The 20,039-nt window shown below is 49.1% G+C and overlaps 1 protein-coding gene across 1 annotated transcript in view; it reads left to right on the plus strand.

Annotated features, from left to right (window-relative positions):
• The window catches only part of LOC8036017 (protein 4.1 homolog), a 66,880-nt gene that overhangs the window by 31,772 nt on the left and 15,069 nt on the right, over nt 1-20,039 (plus strand). The window contains 4 exon segments of the mRNA XM_029976145.3: nt 1,476-1,541; nt 5,003-5,136; nt 7,965-8,045; nt 17,704-18,744. Coding sequence (XP_029832005.2) covers nt 1,476-1,541; nt 5,003-5,136; nt 7,965-8,045; nt 17,704-18,744 — 1,322 coding nt within the window.

Consider the following 20,039-nt stretch of genomic DNA (forward strand, 5'->3'; position numbering starts at 1 on the left):
ACAGGCCTTGCAAGCATTGCCAGCAGACAGGACCTTCGGCATCTATAGCCCACCGTTTCGAAGCTACCAAACCTTTTCCTCTAGCTTCATATATGAGCTCGATGCCCCTTATGGGAAGGGAAAGTATGGGGACGTCGGTAAAGCTAGCAGCACCAAAGTGCTTGATACAGCAGTAGTCTGTTGTGGCCCACCTTCTGGGCAGGAAGCGCCTTCGGCGCTTTGAGAGGGAAGTCCGTGTTGCTTGTTTTGGTCGACAGATGTGTCGGAAGTCTACTCTAGAGAAAGAGATAGGTTTGTTGAAAATCTTGTCGTTTGTATGCTGGGTTACTGAGTCGGGGTTAAGCTTTGGACCGGATCGGAAAGCATGCTTGGTGCAGTCCCTAGTTCAGCTGGAGAAGCTCTCCTCAAGGGCAAGCTAAATGACCGTTCCAACTGTCGTTCGAATATATTAGTATTGGCGATGATGGTCGATTTCAAGGCTGCATGTACCATATTTGCACGATCGTAGGTCGACCCATCTTTAGTTTTTGAAAATCCGAGCTGGGTGGGTCGATTAGTAATTGGAATCACAGTATCCCATTGCCAACAAAGACAAAACAGCCGCAATATTGCGGCAGACTGGTTTGTTTTGAATTCAGCAGGCTGTACCTGTAACATTGCACAAATCTACACGCATGCTTTACTAGGTTCTCTTCTTTGTTTTTGTTTTTTTTGCACGATTGTATATTGCAATTTGCATACCAGCATGAAACACTCCAAATGCATGACGGCAAACAGCACGTGGTTGGGGCGGTCGTGCGGCGCCGCATTGCATCCAAACTCCCGGAGGGGTGGCGACGGTCGTTGTAAGAGCCACGCCGTAATGGCCACCGGTACAGCCTCGCTCACCGTCGGCCACTGTTCGCAGAGGTCACGCATCCTTTGTTCGAGCGAGTTTTAAGACCATAGTGGGGGACGCCAGTCACGTCTCTCTGCGTTGACACGCGTGGTCCGGGCAGTTTAGGAGTTCGGCGCTCGTTTACGGCCATTCAACGCATAGAAGAAACCAACAACTGCAGTGCTGTGCCATGCAAGTTCGGAATGTCAAAGGGGGTGGTGCGCCAGTGACGTGTGCAGCAGCATAGGATCTTTTACCGGTTGCGGCAAACGAAGAGGCTTCTGCTGGCCAGTGTCTAGACACTTTCCAGAGGCCAAGCTCGCAGCATACACCACAGAAATTTTGACATTGATTCCTGCCCGTGACTTGGATCACGCGCAAGCGCGGAAGATGCGGTTTTGAACGGAGCGCAGGATTTTGTTGAACGGCGACGCGTTTGGGAACGTACCAGTGGTGACTGTGGAAATGACAGCCCCAGTGAGGCGGCATGTGGTGCCACCTCCCTGGTGCTCTTTTTGTCTCAGTGTTGTGGCATGCGGTGCTTGACACCCCCTCCCTCTAACGGGCTGCCCCCTCTTGCCCGGCATGCCCCCCACAGCCCTGGGCTTCCCCCCAAGGGACAGGCCAGCCCTCTCGGAGGAGAGCAAGAGGCACACCCTCGCAGGTGAGTGCTCCCGGGGGCTCACTACCCAAGTTTGCATACTTCCCTCCCACAATGAGCGAGCGCAGTTTACTATCTAGTACTTCACAAACTGTTTTCTCCTTCAGATATTGTATCGTTGTTAGAAGGCATTATCTCAGTCTCATTAGATAGGTCAACATTTTTTTATGTTTGGAAAATTGGTGTGTTTGGCTTTTTGCATTTATTTTTTTTTTAGTAAAAGATAGAGTTGTGATTGTCGTATGTTTTCGCCACTATGGGTGGTATGCAAACTGGTCTTATGCTGCACGTAATATTGTGTGCTTGTGTGTTCATAAAGCGAGATTACCTGCAGCTTCAAATAGTGATGTTTGCTCGAAGACTGCATTGTCATGCTCGGTGTATGTGCCACTTTGTTTGTGCTCAATGTATGTGTGACTTTTTTGTTCAAACTCTGTTGGTCTACGGCACGAAATGATAAAAAAACAAAAAGCATCGTGCTTGGACAGGGCGTAACCGTGCTGGGCGATGGTTGGAGCGCGAACGCTCATCATTTGGGTTCTGGAGACAAAGGCTGGTTCAAACGTCTGTTTTTTGACCGCCCGTGTGCGTCTTGTTTCCTCCCAGCCGCTTGGGAGAGAACGCACTGCCACACTAGTGCCATCTATCGACTCGCCCTGGAACTCTTGCCACCTGCGTATATATTTTTATGATTTGTTATTCTTCATTCTTTTGCCATGGGCCCGAAATAATTCTGACACTCCGACGAGCGACCATTCGTCATAGGTAGTGCATAGACCTCGCAAATGCTGAAAAACCTGTAGTCTACGCAGATGGGGAGAGTTCCAGGGCTACCTGATGCGCGTTTTCTCGTCGTCGGCGGTTACAAGAAAACGCAGATGTGTGAACCAGTCTTGGCTTAAAGGGAGACTGACAGGGTATTTCTGCTCCCCGAGGTTTTTACTTGTACGTGACATATCGGAGCCCAACTACTCAGAACAGAATTTTCGGCTCGAAATTCGGTTTCTTTCCGCTCGAAAACCGCCGATCGTGAACTGGCCGGTGTGAGTCGCGCTCACTCTCTTCTCCGTGGTCACGGGCCGTTTTCTAAGGTTCAACCATCAAATATAATCAAAGTCGTAGGTCATCGAAGGCACGCTTGGCCGATACCCCGATGCAAAAGCCTTTTCGATTGCATCTTTCAACTTTAGGATCGTTGACAAATAACTCGGAGGAATTCATAACTTTTCCGCGATGACAGCTTTCTTCTGTCCATTTGCAACTTCGGCCAGGATGCGAGCTCTATCTTTTAAGGATAAAAAATTCCGCGTTGTGCTTGGTGGTGCCATGTCCCAAAAGCCCGCATACTGTATTGACAAAAGGACAACTGACAAAACAAAAAATAAAAAGGCGACTGAGCTTCAGGTTTGGATAGTCTGCAGCAGAGGATTATCAAGCCAAGAGCTAGGGTGCAACCAACATTGGTGCAACAGCGAAGGAAGGCCGGAAAGGCCAGTCTCATCGCCGTCGCCATAGAATAATGGTGGCCTGCACGCGCAGTCAACATTGCGCCTGAGCTCCGGTTATTAGCGGCGGTTTTTGGTGGTTCAACATGCAATTGTAACTTTATAGTAGACATATTTTATGTGTCAAACTGCACCAAAGTGCTTGGAGGTTTGTTTTTCGCACAGAAAATTAAACTTTCGAACTTCGAATTGCTCTGTAAAATTTCGTTCAAGAGGAACGGCACAAGAAACAGTGTACGCTGTTGTGAGAATTTTTATGCATTGAATCCTATGGACCGTTGACGGGGAACTGAAAAATATTCATTGAAGCAGCGTTCGTTGAAGCGGGGTTTGACTGTAGTTTCATTCGGTTTACCTGCACCTCCTGCACTGGTGCAGAAAAGTGTTGTGCAGTGTACTCCTGGTATGTGTATTGAGATACGACCGGAAGAACACCGCCCTACACTTTTTTGCACCGGTGTAGGAAGTGAAACTAAATCGAACGAAGCTAGTGTGTCACGGTGCACCGAGGCAGACCTGTAGGGGTGAAACTATAGGCACAATATTTACTCAATTTTTACAAAAATGACGCTCTCTATTTTTTTTTTTTTTTTGTGAAATTTTAGGTTACTGACAAAAACTAGACTGGTCCGCTAACTGTTTCACACCTTGCATTTATGAATTACAACTAATTTTCTGCAAACGAAACTGAAATCGGACTAATCGTTATCAAAGCATCTCCCGCATGAGCAAACTGGGTTGCAGAAAGACACATTCCCAGAAAACAATGAACGAGGTGGAAGGACTGCTACTTGGCTTCGAGTTGCACGATATTGCCCTCCGGTTTACCGTACTAGTGGGGGGGTCGAATTCCCTCGGAGGATGCGCCGTAAAAGTAACAGAGCTACGTCGAGGAAAAAGTAGGAACAGTATCGGGCTCTAGAATTGTGGGGATCAAGTTAAGCACGGGGCCAAGCCCAAAGTCCTGACGCCTGGCAGGAATGGACCCGCCGCGCGACACTGGCACCGGCGCGCCTAGAATTTTAGCACCCGTCGTTGAATGCTGTTTACAAAAGAAGTCTGGTGAGAGTCTCTAAAAATTTTTCACGCTATTTTTTAAATCTCGTACGCCCCCAATGAAGTGCAACGGACTGGTGTACAAAACTGTACGTAAGAGATTGCGGAAAGTCATTTGTGTCGGTCGTTCGTTTCGCGCACATTCGTCGCCGCAGTCGCGATAAAGTGGGCCTAATCTGTCCGAGGCACAGACAAGGGGGGGTTTCTCCAACCTGCCCAGAGCACGTCCTCTCTGAGACGGAGCGGGCCGTGGCGGGGAAGTTTCGCGCAGACACAGAGGGACGTCAAACCCCCCGAAAAACATTTCTTTTTTGTAAGTACCTGGATAGGATACTTACCTTTTATTTGCGTGCCCTGTCCAGGTGTTCTTGAAGAAAAAAAAGCTTGTTGGGTGTCCCCATAATAGGGTAGGCAGTGTTTCCACATTTCTCGTCCTACGTGACAGTGATATACGAATGTTGGTTGACAAGCTTCTAGAATGCCTGGAGTCTTTTTGAGGTGAGTCCGCTCCGTAGCGCTCCCTTTGTTATCGGCCCGGTTCATAGGGACAAAAGTGACGGAACCGGTGGAATGTTGGATGCACGTTGCCTCCGGTGGAATGGGATTTTTTATTGATTTTTACGGGATACGTAAGGTTTTTGCTGAAAGAGTGGCGTCGAAGAACGGTCCTTCTCTGCCGCCCGTAGGGGTGGGGCTGCTGGTGGCGCCAGAAGTGCCATCCGCCCGTACCAGCTCAGGTGCGGGCAACGGAGAAGGGCCGTATTCGGACGACACCCTTCCGCGGAGCTTGTCGACCGACGGATCTAAGAACGTCTGTTCTGCGGATCTATGGCCAGAGAACTGAGGGCGGGCATCAGTTGGTGCAACCGGCAGCACAGGTGAACGGGCGTGTCCCCTTCCCAGGTCCCCCCACGCGTCGGACTCCGAGCGAGGAGCGTCCCGGCCAGGAGCAGCTGTCGCGGCTGTCTGCCAAGGCGGTAGCCCAGGGGGCTAAGCTGAGGGACGCCGAGCAGGACAAGGACAAGAAGGAGCCCAAGGTGGGAATCTTCGCCCTTTTTTGTTTGGCAACAAACTCGCGTCATGAAATGAGTAGCCCTGGCAATCTTTCGTTCCTGACATATTTTCTAACTTTTTACACGTCATTTTTTCACCGTAAGATTAAATTATGCGCGACAGTGGCATAAATGACCATTTCCCGAAAATAGCGCATACATTTGATGTGGCAAATACCTCGAAACCCGCCGCATAGGTCAGGACCGGAAGTGTTCCGGGGCTATTTGCATGTTAGCGGCATACGTTTAAACTCTCGCGAGAAAGAGCTACAGTAAAACCTCGTTATAACAAAACGGGATATAACAAACTAATGGATATAACAAAGCAATCATAATTCCCCTTGCTTGCTAATAGTGGGAAGAAATGAACATTGGCTATAACAAACTAATGGTTATAACGAAATAATTACGACCGCTCCTTCAACTTTGTTATAACGAGGTTTTACTGTAATACGCAAAATGGGAAAGGACAGAACGACAGTGGAGGGCACTATATTTTCTTTTGTGCTCCGGCCCGCAATGTCTCGGGTGTAAGCAGGGAAGTCACTCGCCCACCTGGCAGGGTTGTTAACTTTCTTTTGTAGCGTGGGCTACACTGGCCGAGGTTGAGCAGTTTTGCACGGCTCCTAGAGAGCCGTGCTGCGCACACGCGAGGAGCAGTAACGGAACGGGCAGGACTGGTCTGGCGCCTAGGTCAGTCCCCGACGCACGCGCCGCGCGCATGCACCCGCTTGAGATCATGGCTCGCGCTGTCCGGTTCTGGGCAGCAGCTTGGTTGCTTGACACATAACAAGACGGCGCACAGCTGGCCAAACCAACGACGGGCATCTGGCACGCCCCAGTGGAGGACTGAGGAATAATTTGGACCACCTGGGGATCTTTTGACGTGCAACCGAAAGCTCGGTTACACGGCGCCTCCTCCGCAATAAGAAGAGTGGAGAAGCTTAACTCATCGGATCCCGAAGTAGTCACATAATGGGTATACCGTGTGTGTGTTATTGAAGCAGCAGTAAGCACGATAATCAAGCTAATCCTAGACAACCAGAAAAGCTAAGAATAACCAGCTGAACCTAAGCTTACGCTACGTATATCCTGGCATAGCCGAGCTAAGCCACTGTTTGGTTTTTTGCTATTCTTTTTTCTTTTTCTTTTTGTAGTTCTTTGTGAAATAATTGTTAAAGCGAAGTCTCGTTCGAAAAGCTGTTAGTTGTTGAGAGAATACACTTCGTCATTGCAGAAATTCTGTCGAGGTGCCGTTCTCTCTAGCAAGTATCAATTACAATACTGTGATGAGGACTGCGTCGTCACAGCACGGGGCATGCATTCGCGCTCACGAGCTTAGGGCGCGAGACCTGGCTCTGCTGGCTCTGCTGGCTTTGAATAATAATTTTCCGATTCAGCAACTGGCACTTCTTGTCGTTCCTGAAGCCTACCAGAAACACCCTTTTGTTTTGTTTTTTTCTTTTCGTAATTTTTGTTTTTAAATTAGCATTAAAGAGTTAAAACAATGTATGCATTTTTAGCGCACGCTAGCGTGAAATTTAGCACTTGCGTTATCGCGCGCTACGCAAGAGAGTTTTAGAACAGCGTTTCTCCGCCGCAACACAAAAGCCCAGGCATCTCGCACTTCCAGTGCCACCAAGATACAGTCGCAATTTTTATTTCACTCACGAAATGCTGTAACTTTAGAAAAAACAAGTTTTTCTGGTCTAGAGTAACATTTTAGATTTGTTTAAACATGAGAATCCGACTGGAGCGGTCGACCGGTCGTGTCCGCGTGCGTTGCCTGGGCAAGAGAGATCTCGTGTACTGACCTTCGCACATCGTAGCTTCGCCGAGAAATGTTTGTTTGTCGCAAGCATCAAGTCCTGGTGATTGTTGCCCACTTTACTGGGTTTTTCAAACCAAGTGCAATGACGTCCTGGATCGAAAGTCGCAGTCGCAAGAATGCTGCCGACGTTGTGCTCATGACGACGCCAAAGCGGCCGCAGCCATAGTCCTGGGAGCTGCCATTTTTTAACTGTGCTCGTCTTGGCTTTAGCCAACTTCTCATTACAAATGCTCCTTGGAGGAGCACAAAGACCCTTTGCGTGCGTGCGCAATTTCCGAAAAATAGTGTACGCTAATATAGTGCTCGCAAAGCGCAAAACATGGTCAGTGTTCAACACATGCACAGTGGGAACGACGCTATTCTTTGCATATGCAAAGCTTTAGCGTGCGGTATTGTAAAACTTCTTATTTACGAAGTTTGAGTATGATAAATGCGCTATCTAAAGACACCTTTGTGAGAACTTTTATTGGGCTTAGTTCATTGGCTTTATGTGTACGCCCAAACACTGCTGTACTCCGTTTCTCTAGTTGCGTGCAGTACAGGCAAACGTAACACCAGGCGAGGGGAGAAAGGGCAAGCACCAGGAAAGCTGGGGCGGAGGAAAGAAACCTCGTCTCCTCTCTAACGTTCCTAGTGCTCTCCCTTTCTCTCCTGTCTTGTCCTGCCTTCCTGGTGCTTGCGCTTTCTCCCCTCACCCGGCATTGCCCTTGCCTCCACTGCACACACAGCTTGTTACCGCTGCTTTTATACATGCAGTAGATTCAGGAATGTTCCGAACCAGAACGCACGACGACAGCCGAAAATGGGCTGGAACTTTCCGAAAGGGCAAACATTGAGGAAGGAGAGTGTGGGGTTCGAACCCCGTTCCTTCGCATGGCAGCCACATGCACTGCCAACTCCGCCGTGCAGGGGGCAGTGTCGTGGCCACACGCGTGGGGCAAGTGTCGCTGGCACTAATTGCGAGTGGTGGTTGTGTTTTCAGAAGCAGATCCCCGTGGGGGGCGTGGCCGTGATGCTGCCCATGGATGCCAAGAAGCTGGGCCACCCAGAAACGAAGGCGCAGGTGAGGGGATGCCACCCGCACTACGTGCGGAGGGACGCTTGTTCGCACATTAAGGCATGTCGCAGGCTTTGAGAAGCGGCAGCCAGGGTTTGTACGGGTCCTTGAAAACCTCGAATTCCCTGGAATTTGAATGTGTGGTTTTCGAGGCCTCGAAAACCCCATATTTTACTTGTAATTCTTGAAAACCCTGGGAATTTGTAATTAGTTAAAAGGAAATTGTGGATTATAATAATAAGTTGCGTTAGGCTTTTTTTTTTTTACATTTTCATTAGAAGCTTAGATTTTTAATGTACATGAGGGCGAACGACGGGGTGTTTATGCTTGCGGAGGTTTTTATTTGAACACGACCTATAGGAGGCCAACTACCCAGGGCACAATTTGCGACTCAAAATTTGTTTTCTTTCCGCCCGAAAAGAGCCGGTCGAGTATTGGGCGGTTTCAGTCGCGCTCACTCTTTTCCATGGTAACGTGGCGTTCTAACTATGTGTACCAAATATATTCAAAGTCGTGGGTCATGTAAGGCACATATTCAATATTAGAAATAGAAAAGAATATGAACCCCATCTTTGTGGCCTCTAAAAAGCTGCAAGTGTGTTGATCAGAAAAAAAAATGTTGCACAGATCTCAGGAAGTACATATACATGTCCTTCTCGATATAATGCCGTACCAGGGACATACCGCGGGCTGGACGACGAACCAACATTGCAACGGACGTGGGGCTGCTACCTAACTGTCGTTTCTGGTACCGGCCAATCAATCTTCAAGCACAGAACATTGAGCGGAAGGAATATACAGTCGCCGACCGATTATTCGGACTTCGCAGGGACCGAAAATATGTCCAAATAATAGAGCAGTCCGACAAATCAACAGATTAAAAAACTTGCCTGTATTACGTCTAAGCGGACTTAAAAGGCAGTAAATAGTGCCTGGCTTCAGGTTACTCCTGCGCGCCTTGCTTGAGGTTATGCCTCTGTTTGTGTTCGGCAACTTTCTATTCGCTTGAGAATCGCTGCCATCTTTTCTAGCGTTATGGTCGAGTACTTTCTGCGCTTCTTAACGGCACATCGCAGCAGCAGAAGAACAGATGGGTCCATGACCTCCAAGCCAGCGTTGTCCGAACGAGATGAAGCGCAAACCTACGAGCACAAAATGGCGACTGGCGACGCGAAAGTGGGCCGGAGGCGCGAAGGGATGGAAGGAAACAAAGCAAAATGATAATGAGGATGACGATGATGAAGTGCAGCTAAATGGGAAAAAAAGGGGCCAGCATAGGCGTCACCTAGCAATAGGACTCAGGAGTACCCAAGTAGCGCTGCCAAACCAAGCCCATCCATTTGCAGCCAACATAGAATTCAAAATGGCCGCCTCTCGGTGGTGTTTCCCGCTGATCGCTCACGACGATTTTATCCGAATAATCGAACTTTCTGACTTCAAGCTGGACTAAACATTGGTCGTGAAAATGCACTATTTCTATCAGGTAGGTCACGGTTCCTCCTTTAGGTCCGAAATATCGAACAAGTCTGAATTATCAGAGTCTGAAATAACGGTCGGCGACTGTAAGTGCTAAACAATCGCACGACATATGGCGCACGCAACTTTGTCATCTGCTTGACACGCCAAAGAAGCTGAGAAAAAAAACTGTCGGGCGTAGCCATGTGACTCCCGCCCATGAGCTTCCGTGCTCGTATTTCGGTTTTGAGGAGTTGATCTATTTGGCTTTATTAAAAACACAGTAGCAGCGATGGAAGTGCTGCGCCAATTGCGCCAAGGACGCAATCCTGCTACATGTAGCGCCAAATTGTCATTTTACCGAAGAATTGCGCCATGCCTGCGCCGAGATGAGATATAGCAATAAAAAAAATAAAAATAGAAGTCTTATCAGAGCGCGTGGCGGTACCGCGGTATTTTCCGCGCCGCAACTGTTGCGCAAACCCAAACTGCAAGGGCGCATTATGATCATCATCATTGAAAGGAACAACGTTAGCAACATCTGAGACCAAAGCCACAGAGGCTAAGCGAAGAACCATCCCACTGAGCAGCCTATTTAAACAAAAAAAAGGGCCGAGCTTGTGGATGTTTTTAAAGGGGCCATGAAACGAATTTTGGGTTGGGATGAATGATTTTAAATTGGGACTTTACTGAGCGCATATCGTTTAGTTGGCCAAAAGAAAGAGGCTAGAAAGTCAAAAGCCAGCTTTTCGGTACGAATGTTTGAAAATATAGAGGACTATTTTGTACCATCTTGCCTTCGAAAGCTCTCCGCCTTTTCACTATGATACATCCGCGGTTCCAAAAGCGCGTCACCGGCGCCAAACTGACATCAGCAGAGCCCAGATCACGCATTGGACACGAGAGCTGCGTCACTCGGACGTTTGCGCTCGTCAACAATCAATCCGTCGACGAATATTTGGATTCGCGTTTGTGGCCAATTAGTGCCCTGACGGAACTTATTGTCCCTGGGGAATGACAAGTTCTATGGTGTGCATAAAAACCACGGTGGAAGCTAGGAGTCATCGCACCGGTGCCGAAGAATGTCACGACCACGTGATTTCACAATTCGCATTTGAGTTGAGGATTAAAGCTAAGGAGGAAGAAGTAGGAAAATCGTTTCATGACCCCTTTAATGTTGGCCCGCCCTGTTCCTGTGCGCTAGCTACCAGCGAAGTCAAAGCTAGCGCGAGCCCAATGCTCTGTGCATTCCTGACTCGCGCGTGGGCTCGTGCAGTGTGGGCACCGTTACGGGCCCCATGCGCGTGCTTGTGCTTCGGCTGCGCTCGCACCGAAGCTGAAACAAAGTATAAGGAGTATTCACTGGGCGCCATATTTGTGGGTGCTGTGTAGAGCGCACGCTCAGAACGAGCCCACACTAATAGGCTGCTAAGACCAGCAATCCTGATGGTGTCGAATGCACGTTGAAAAAGAACCGTGGAAGCTCGCCATCAGCACGCGCTCGGCAGTCGCGGACACAACTATGGCCGCCAGTGAATACTTCCTTACCAAACTGTGGATATAGTGCTGGTAAAGCCTCACCGTCCTTTTCGGAGCACAAAGCACTGCGCGACTGTGGTGTCTGCTCCGCGGGTGTCGCTTCTCTTGAGCGCGTTGGTGCATGCCAAGGAACGCACTCAACAAGTTAACTCGCCGTGATCCGATCGTGACTTTGCCAGCACATCGAAAATGAATCGGAATTTTTGAAGCGAATATCAGATACGGCAATATTTGAAGCTTCTGCCCGAAAAACAACTCTAATCTGAACTAGAACATTCCACAACAGTGAGGGTCGTTGGATGCTGCTGCAGATATCTTAAAAGAAGGTCAGGCTGATAAAACTAAATATCCTGTACCATCAGAACTCAGTGTGACATATTTAATTGTATTTTTTTTTATCTAAAAAGCAGATAAACTTTTTTTTAAATGTATTTTTTTTGTGTTTACTTTGTTGAATTGTATATATCCTGTCTTAAAAAGGCGACAGGCGCTGTGTTCCAATAATAGAGATGGGCGTTATACAGCAATTTCAGCATTATTTCATTTTCAAGTAATATGCCAACATATGCCGGACCCTGCTCCAAAAGGGCTACTACCTGCTCCAAAACAACATTTTGCCTGCTACAAGGCCTGCTCCAAAAGGTCAAATGGCGCTTCCATCACTGCAGTAGAATCTCTATGATACGATTATGGATCATCTAAATTTTGGGATGATGCAAATCTTTCAAAATCCCTGGCCAAAGTCCCTTAAAACTAATGCACTACACTTCGATATAGTGTGAACGCTTTCTCGAGCCGCATTGGATCATACGAACGATGATCCACAACATTTACCGTATTTACTCGCAGAATGAACGCACTTTTTTTCCGAGAAATCGATGCAAAGTTGGGGGGAGCGTTCATTACGCGAAGTAAAATTTTTGCGTCCGTATTTACTATTTACTCGCATAATGAACGGACCTTTTATCCTGAAAAATCAAAGTAACTTATCTCTTTGTGCGCGGCGGGGCGCCCGACCCCGTAAGCAAACTAAACTGTGCAAAAAAAAAAAAAAAAAACTCCTCTTTGTTTTTTTTGTTTTCTTAGTTCCTTCGGTTTTTTTTGTTTTTTTTGCCGCTGTTTTGTTTGCTTAGGCGTTGGCTGTCCGCTTCTCTTCCTTATCTCCTTGCGCGCGGCGCGCGACCCCGGGTAACCAAACTGCGCTGTGCAAAAAAAGAAAAAAAAAAAGCTCCTCTTTTTTTTTTGTTTTTTTTCTCAAAAAAAGCTCCTCTTTTTCTTGCCGCCTTTCGCAAGCTGTTTCGTTTGCTTAGAGGGCTTCTCCGCTCCTCTTTCTTACCTCCTTGCGCGCGGCGCGCGATCCCCCGTAACCAAACTGGGTTGTGCAATAAAAAAAAAAAAAAGAAGAAAAAAAAAGCTTTTCTTTGTTTTTGTTTTCTCTTAGTTCCGTGGTTTTTTTGTTCCTTTTCTTTTTGCCGCCTTTCGCAAGCTGTTTCGTTCCCTTAGAGCGCTTCTCCGCTTCTCCTTGCGCGCGGCGGCGCGCGAACCCAAAGTCCAAACTGCGCTGTGCAAAAAAAAAAAAAAAAAAAGCTCCTCCATGTTGTTTTTTTTTCTTGCTTCCGTCGGATCTTTGCGAATTTTTTTAACGCGTCTTGCAAGGCGTTTTGTTCGCCCACGCTGCCCATGCATTCGCGACCTCGCTGCACCAGGATAGAAAAGTGCGTTCATTTCGCGCGCGTGGGGGGAGGGGGTCAAAATTTTGACGTCAGAGTTGGGGGTGCGTTTATTACGCGAGGGAAAAAAAAGTCGAAATTTTGAAAGCCGACTTGGGGGGTGCGTTCATTACGCGAGTGCGTTCATTGTGCGAGTAAATACGGTACACGTCCTTTAGTGCGGCATCACGCGGCTCCTACAACCGCAGCAGGTGTTTTTGTGCAATTTTTCTTGCCATTCTTTCTACCACGACCTACTCTAGGTTGTGCTCTCTACTTATGTGCCGTGCTATCACAATAATCAAAGCTGCATTCCGAAATTCAAAAACATACCCACATCCAGCGTTGCTGCACTATCTGTGTTGTCACTTGGTTAGAATTTGATTTGCTGAAGTAACTCGCATTCACCTACTGCAATGCTCCTGCTTTAATTTTATTCTAAACAGGTTTCAGTAACTCTCAATCACTCAAGTGAACACGAGAAATGACATTTGGAATCAGCGTTGATCATGTGATTGCCAATGAACGTGCACATCTGTTGAACTCTGTGGGATCCTCTTCAAACAACTTTCGAAAGGACATCCCACATCTGCCCAGCGTGAGTTGGGACTCGATTCAACATGTCTCGCAAGAGAAAAGCGCTGTCCATCAAAGAGGAGCTGGAAGTTCTGAGCAAGGTAGTCAAGAACCCTAAAAGAAAATGCACAGACTTGGCGAAGGACCTAGGCCTGGCGCCATCAACAATTTGCTCCATCGTGGGTCAGCGAGAATGTGTAGGGAAAAGTACCCAGCATTTCGGTGTCAACGTGAAGCAGGTGAAGACTGCAACACGAAAAGCCTAAAAAATACCATTAATGTGGTTTGAGGAAGTGACGGGGGTGGGCAATATATTAACGGATAGGTGCAGAGAGAAAAAGCCGACGACTTCGGGATTTCGCTCGGCATTGAGAAATGTAAAGCATCGGGCAGTTGGATGCACCGTTTTATAGCTAGACGTGGCTTGGCGTATAAACAAGTCTGCGGCAAGGGCAAGAAAGTGGATAAATTGTCATCGCACACTGGTTGACACTCTTCCGTTGCCTATTGCTGGTTACGAAGTCCGTAATATATTTGACGCTGATGAGGCGGGCGTCTTCATCAATGTGCAACCAGAGAAGAGCCTTTGCTTTAAGGTCCAGACTTGCAGGGATGGAGAGGAGAGGAAACGGAGAGTGACCATTCTTTTTTGTTGTAATGCCGATGGCTCGGAAAAGAAGAAGCTTACCATCATCGGCAGATTCGAGAAGCCGAGGTGTTTCGAAGTGCCGTTTGCCCCGCATTTATAAGGCAGACAAGAAGTCTGGGGTGATGGGAGCCTTTTTTTCAGGAATTTGTCACATACTTTAACAACGAAATGTCGTGCTAGGGCAGGAAGATCCTACTGTTCCTCGACCAGTGCACTGCCCACCCAAAGCAAGTCAGCCTAAAAGATGCTTGTGTGGGGTTTCTACCGGCTAACACAACAAGCCACTTCCAGTCATTAGACGCCGGCATAATTCGGAACGTAAAGGGCAATTTCAGGGGGCTACTGGAGCGGCGTCTGCTCGCCAAGATGAACGGCAAGACGAGGAGCTTCAAATAAGCCTGCTGGACACCTTGCACTTCCTCTCCGTGTCCTGGGACCGTGTTATCGCGAGCGCCGTAGCAAACTGCTTTCGCAAGTGTGAATTTGTAGATCCTACAGTCTCCGGAGCCAGAACAAAACTTGACAATGAAGGACTGGTACCTACTTTTTGCTGAGGAATCGGCCTTCAATTGCATTACCGCAGATGAGAACCTCGCGACTTAAGGATTAAGGACTGTTGAGAAAATCATTGACGAAGTGACGGCACAGCAAGGAGAGTAGAGTAGCTGATATGATGGCGGCGACGGAACTGACGACGAGCAACCGCTGATGACGGCTGCTTTAACACTGCATGCCTTTGACGTCAGCGATGACCTGTGCGTACGTTTTTACATGTTCTGAAGATGTCTCCTGGGTGACATAAAAAAAGGGACTCGGAAAAACATTACTGACTTTTTTGACCAGGAATGTGGCCAATAAATTGCAAGTACAGTCACCGATCTATCTTTCGGATTCGGAGGGAACCCTGAAATCATTCAAATAATTAAGCGGTCCGAAAATACCAAATTTACACACATATTCTGCTGCGTATTGGCCACTTTTCACCTGCATGATGTCAATTTTAAGTTCTCGTGCAACTTCCGCTTCATATTGTTCACTTTTCGCTTGTTTGTTGATCTGTTTAATCGCGGTGCTGTGCTTGGTCGGCACCTTCGTTGGCACAAACAGCGAAGTTGAAGTGTGCACCATTTGGCACTATTTGTAGACATTTAGTCCACCAAGCTCACTTCAATACTAAGCTTATCGGCAAAAAACTTTAGCGCTCAAAGACTGCAAGAACGGCAGACGGCCGCTCTTCTCGCAGTGGCACCCGAAAAACGCAGACAATGAGAAGTGAAAGAGCCTAAAGAATGGGCAGACTGCAGCCGTGTTAACTATAGCTTGACCGGAAAACCCAACTATAGCCTCAACCCTGCTTGTTTATTGCATAGGACGTGGTATAGAGGCCTTAGGACAAAATCACAACAACCAAAATGGCAATGACCAAGCTCGCGGCACTATCGGGGCGACTGTTTAGTGGCTGTAAACTGAGGAAATCACGCAAATTATGTCCGAAATATCGAGCAATAATCTTTATGGCGTCTGAAATTTTGGTCAGTGTTATATATTAACTTTATGGGGTGAGCGACAATTCAGCGAAAGTGTCCAAACAATCGGACGTGTCCGAAAAATCTGTCGGCGACTGTAGTCCCCCCTTTGCTTTCATCTTCTTATTGGGCTTGTTTTTTGTTCATACGAGTTTGGATGGTACAAATATTTTCTGCGATCCCTCGAGATTCATATCATCGAGATTCTACTGTATACTACTAACTCTGTAGCAAAATTGTTTCAATTAAGACATATCTAGTGGCTCTTTGGGTGCTCGGCCAATGGAAGCAGTTGAGATTCCACTATGTTTTCTCGTGGTGCATTTGGACATGGTTGAAATTGCCTGAAAGGCCAACTGATACTCGGAAAGTGCAGTTTTCAACTCTTGCTGCTCGAAAATAGTTTGTAGACACTGCGTTGCGCCCAACCCGACGAATGCAGGAAGAGCCAGAAAGGTGGGAGATATGCTGGACGTTCCAGCATCGAGTGTTTTGTGAGCTGTAGAGATGCGCACCTGAGAGCCAGGAAAAGTGGAGCTTCTAAGATTTGAGCCAGAAAGATGCAGCGTAGAGGAAGAGATGGGTACACAATGAAAAGAAGGTTTATTGAATGTTTGCTTAGTTCATTTCTTGGACAGATATCTATGTTGAGTAAACAGAAGCAAAAAGTGACATCACATGGTACTTTGCCAAGCCATGAACAGCCCGAGAAAAATGACAGAAAGCAAAAGTCGAACAAAACAAGCTACGGGTGCATGATAAGAATGAGCTCGCTCATTGTTAATCCACGTGAATCGTGAAACACAAGTGTGCCGTGCGCCCAAAAGCTCCGCAGTCGACGCTGCACACGATCATGCAATAATCAGTTCGGGTGGGTAGTCCAGTAGACGACCTAGAAAAAGCGTCGTCGTAAGAATTAATGAATGCACTGTGCCGTTAACCGCACCACTCTTTTGTTCCTTCACAAATTGAGTATGGCACAGTTCATTTTTGTTGCAACGTGTTTATGTGAAGTTTACTAGACTTTGCATTTTGCTAACATCTACAGAACATCTGTTTAGGAACACTTACTGTTGTCATACTGTTGTCTTCGGAGGGCCAGTCTGTTCCCCTGTGTGACGGAGGTTTTGCGCAAACTGGGACGTCGATACACCTCAATTTTACGTCGTCGCGTACGTCGTGCCATGGCCCCTCCATGTCTTCCTCTCCCTCTCCCACGACGCGTCGCTGGAAGGACGTCAGAGGACCGTTTCCCTCCCGTAAGAGGGAAAGTGGACGTAACGAGCGAACGAACAGAGTGAAAGAGAACGGCAAAAACCACGCCACAGCCTCAGGAAACCGGTTTACAGTCCGGTTCAATCCTCGACCGTCCAAATCAAAGACGGCCGTGTGCACTGGGGCAATACATGCTCGCGCATTTAGAAAGGTGTTAGATAAGTTTGGCAATAAATTAAAATAATTAACTGGATTCGCATACAAAGACGACGTCATTTTGACGTACGTAGGAACAAAAAGAGCGAAAACTAAGCTCCGGGACTGACGGGCACAGCAGAAAATGCACTGCACCAAAGAGAAACTGGAGGTCGGCTATGGCAGCAGGGTCACACGATAACGAGATGGCAGCGCCCGTGCAAGGTTGCTGTAGAGTGTCTATACTTGAAAGTAAAAGAATAGAGAGTGCGTGACACCTTAAGGGGGCGCTCCGATGTTTCCGCCAAATGACTCTGCTGGGACCACTGGCTCGTCGCAGGCTTTCCATTATCACTGCGCAACCAATCGGATTGTGGCTCATTACGAATGCCTAAGGACGGCAGCGCAAGAGCATAAGCCACGCTATTCTGGAAGTAAGAACAGCAGGGTGCGACTCCCGTTTGTGCTGCTCGATTTGTTTTTCGGCGTTCATAAAAAGAAACGCCACAATCTAATCAGCTACGGAGAATTTCGCCGCGGTTCCGAGCAGAGTTGTTTGGCGGGAACATTGGTCGGAGCATTGCCTTTAGGTGTCGAAGGCTCGACATCCGTCGGAATAGTTTTGCCGCCACGAGTTAAACGAGAGTCTGTCTTCCTTTGCTTCCTGTAGGGTTGCACCGCTTGCGCGTGCTTGCTTTCGCAGATTTGAGCCAGTGCCGCCATCCCGTGGCCCGGAAAGGAACCGCCGCTCACATTGGCGAGGAATTGACGCTGTGCCGTCTTCTCTTTGGCACCCGCAGGAGCGCAAGACGGCTGCGGCACCGGAGAAGGGGGCCCCGGCCAAGAAGGAGGACGAGGCAGTCCGGGCCAAGAAGGAGGACGAGGCGGCTCGAGGGGACGGGCCCGCTCCCGACGGGGCCAAGAAGAAGGCGTCCCCAACGGGAGGGGTGCGGGTGATCCGCCTGGAGGACCCCGGCACGGGGGTGACGCGGGAGGTGTACGTCACTGGCAAGGAGTCTCCCCACGGGGGTGCCAAGGGGGTCCCAAAGGGACTCAAGGAGGGCTCGGGCCCGCTGGTGTCCCGGCTGGGGGCCGAGGAGGAGGAGCGCCGGGAGCAGCTGCGCCCCACCAAGTCGGAGACGCGACTGGAGGGCTTCTCGGAGAAGGGCATCAAGGACCAGGATGTGACGCGGCTGGCCCTGGCAAGGTCCCGGGAAAAGCTGGCGCCGTTGGCTGAACTCGGGGAGGGGGCCGGCTACCGCAAGGGGGCCCCCGGGGCCCCCGAGGCCCCCTTCTGGCCCCCCACGGGCAAGGCCCGAGAGGGAGATGGGGCAGCCCCCGCGACGAGCACCCCGCGGCCGGCGGGGTCGCGGCCGGGCTTCGTCACCAAGCAGGCGGGGCCCTGCACCAAGGAGTACACGTACCAAGTGGAGCCCCAGGACCCCCGGCGGCCTTACAGCCCCACCCGGGGAGGCTTCAACTACACCCCACCCGTGAGCCCCGAGGGAACGGGGGCCGGGGGGGGCCCACCCGGGGCGGAGGCCCCCGCCCGGCAGGCGAAGGGGCTGGCCTTCACGTACTCCCCGACCCGGGAGGCCCCCCCCAAGGGACCCAAGGGTCCCAAGGGGCCCAAGGAAGGGGGCCTGGACTCCTCCTCGGGCTCGGCCTCCTCGGAGAGCAGCCTGGACGAGTACAGGGAGGAGAAGCCCACGCCCTCCCGCATCCCCACCAAGAAGGGCCAGAAAGACCCCCTGGCCACCCGGCCCGTGGTGGTCGGGGTGGTCCCCTCCAGGTCCCCCACGTCCCCCACCAAGAAGGGCCCACCCACCTCTCCCACCAAGGTGGGTGCCCCCCGGGCATTCGGGGAGCTCCTGCTAAAACCCGCCGGGGTGACTGGCTGGCTCTCTCGGAAAGGAGCCGGGACGTCGTGATTTCTTTATCAAGTTCTCTGCTTTCTTTGGCATCGCCCCATGCCATGATAGTGGAGGGTTAAACAACACACAGCCTTCTGAGGGTGTAAACTTGGTTCTTTTAGTGGTGGTTGGGTTTTGTGCAACCAGTTCGGTGGGCTTTGGAGATGGGGTGCGGATTTTGTTTCTGTCCCAAAATGGACCACAGTGTTTTGGCGTATGAGGGGCATTTTCAGTTTCTTTCGGAGCTAATAACGAGGTTTGCACTTTGCAACTGGGGTTTTGTGAGTGCACAAAGAATGCGGTGCTTCGAAGCTTGATGCTAGTGTTTCTTTGTCACTGGTATTTGACCGATTGACCAACTACCTTGGCTTGTCAGTTGCAGGCGTAAATGTGGTAGCACCGTGATAAGCACGGCAGTTTGTTAGCGTTTACCCAGTGCTTTAATGATTGAAGACAAAGAGAAGCATTTATGATCTCGGGATACTGGAGGTATTATGTGCGCATCACTGACAAAAAAAATTAAACGTACCGTAATATCTCGAGTCATTGCCCATTCCCGAGTCATTGCCCAGCCCTTGTTTTGGGCAAATATGGATTTAAAAAAAAAAAAAAAAAAACCCGAGTGATGCCCACCCCTACAAATACCCTAACGCGGACTTTGCGATCCGCGAACATTCATCCTACCCGAATGACGTGGCCGCAGACCTTACAGTTGAGGGAAGTGTGTGACAAACTAAAACCAAGGAGGGAAAGACACTTCCTCTTTGTTTACGCATTTCCTCCCTGATTTCCGCGACCCTAAAGTCGTAGTTACATGCGTGCGAAAGGAAAACGATGGAGATAACGGAATGAAACTTTGTTTTGCTTACAAAAAAGTTTGCTCTGACGAAAAAACAAAGCTGGAAAGAGAGCACAAGCAGTAAACCTTTCAGGGATTGCGAGATGAGCGAACTCTGCAAATCCCGCAATGTAACCGTGGAGTGTAAGGTCCAAGTTCATCTCCACCGTACTACAGTCACCGCAAACTCGCTCTTTCTCCCAGAACGTTGTGGCCGCGGTTGGTAAGGTTGTGAAATGTTTGAGACAAAGTTAAACGGTAAATAAAGACTTGCTGGAACGGTGCATGCAGATGTTTGTAAAGCGTTCCATTTTGAGCTCCGTGTTCGTGGTGCCGTCCATGCCATGCAGCATGGCCACCTCAATCAGCGTTGATAGCAGGATGC

The sequence above is a fragment of the Ixodes scapularis genome, unplaced genomic scaffold (genome assembly GCF_016920785.2).
Source record: "Ixodes scapularis isolate PalLabHiFi unplaced genomic scaffold, ASM1692078v2 ptg000005l_1___fragment_3__unscaffolded, whole genome shotgun sequence".
Lineage (NCBI taxonomy): Eukaryota > Metazoa > Arthropoda > Arachnida > Ixodida > Ixodidae > Ixodes > Ixodes scapularis.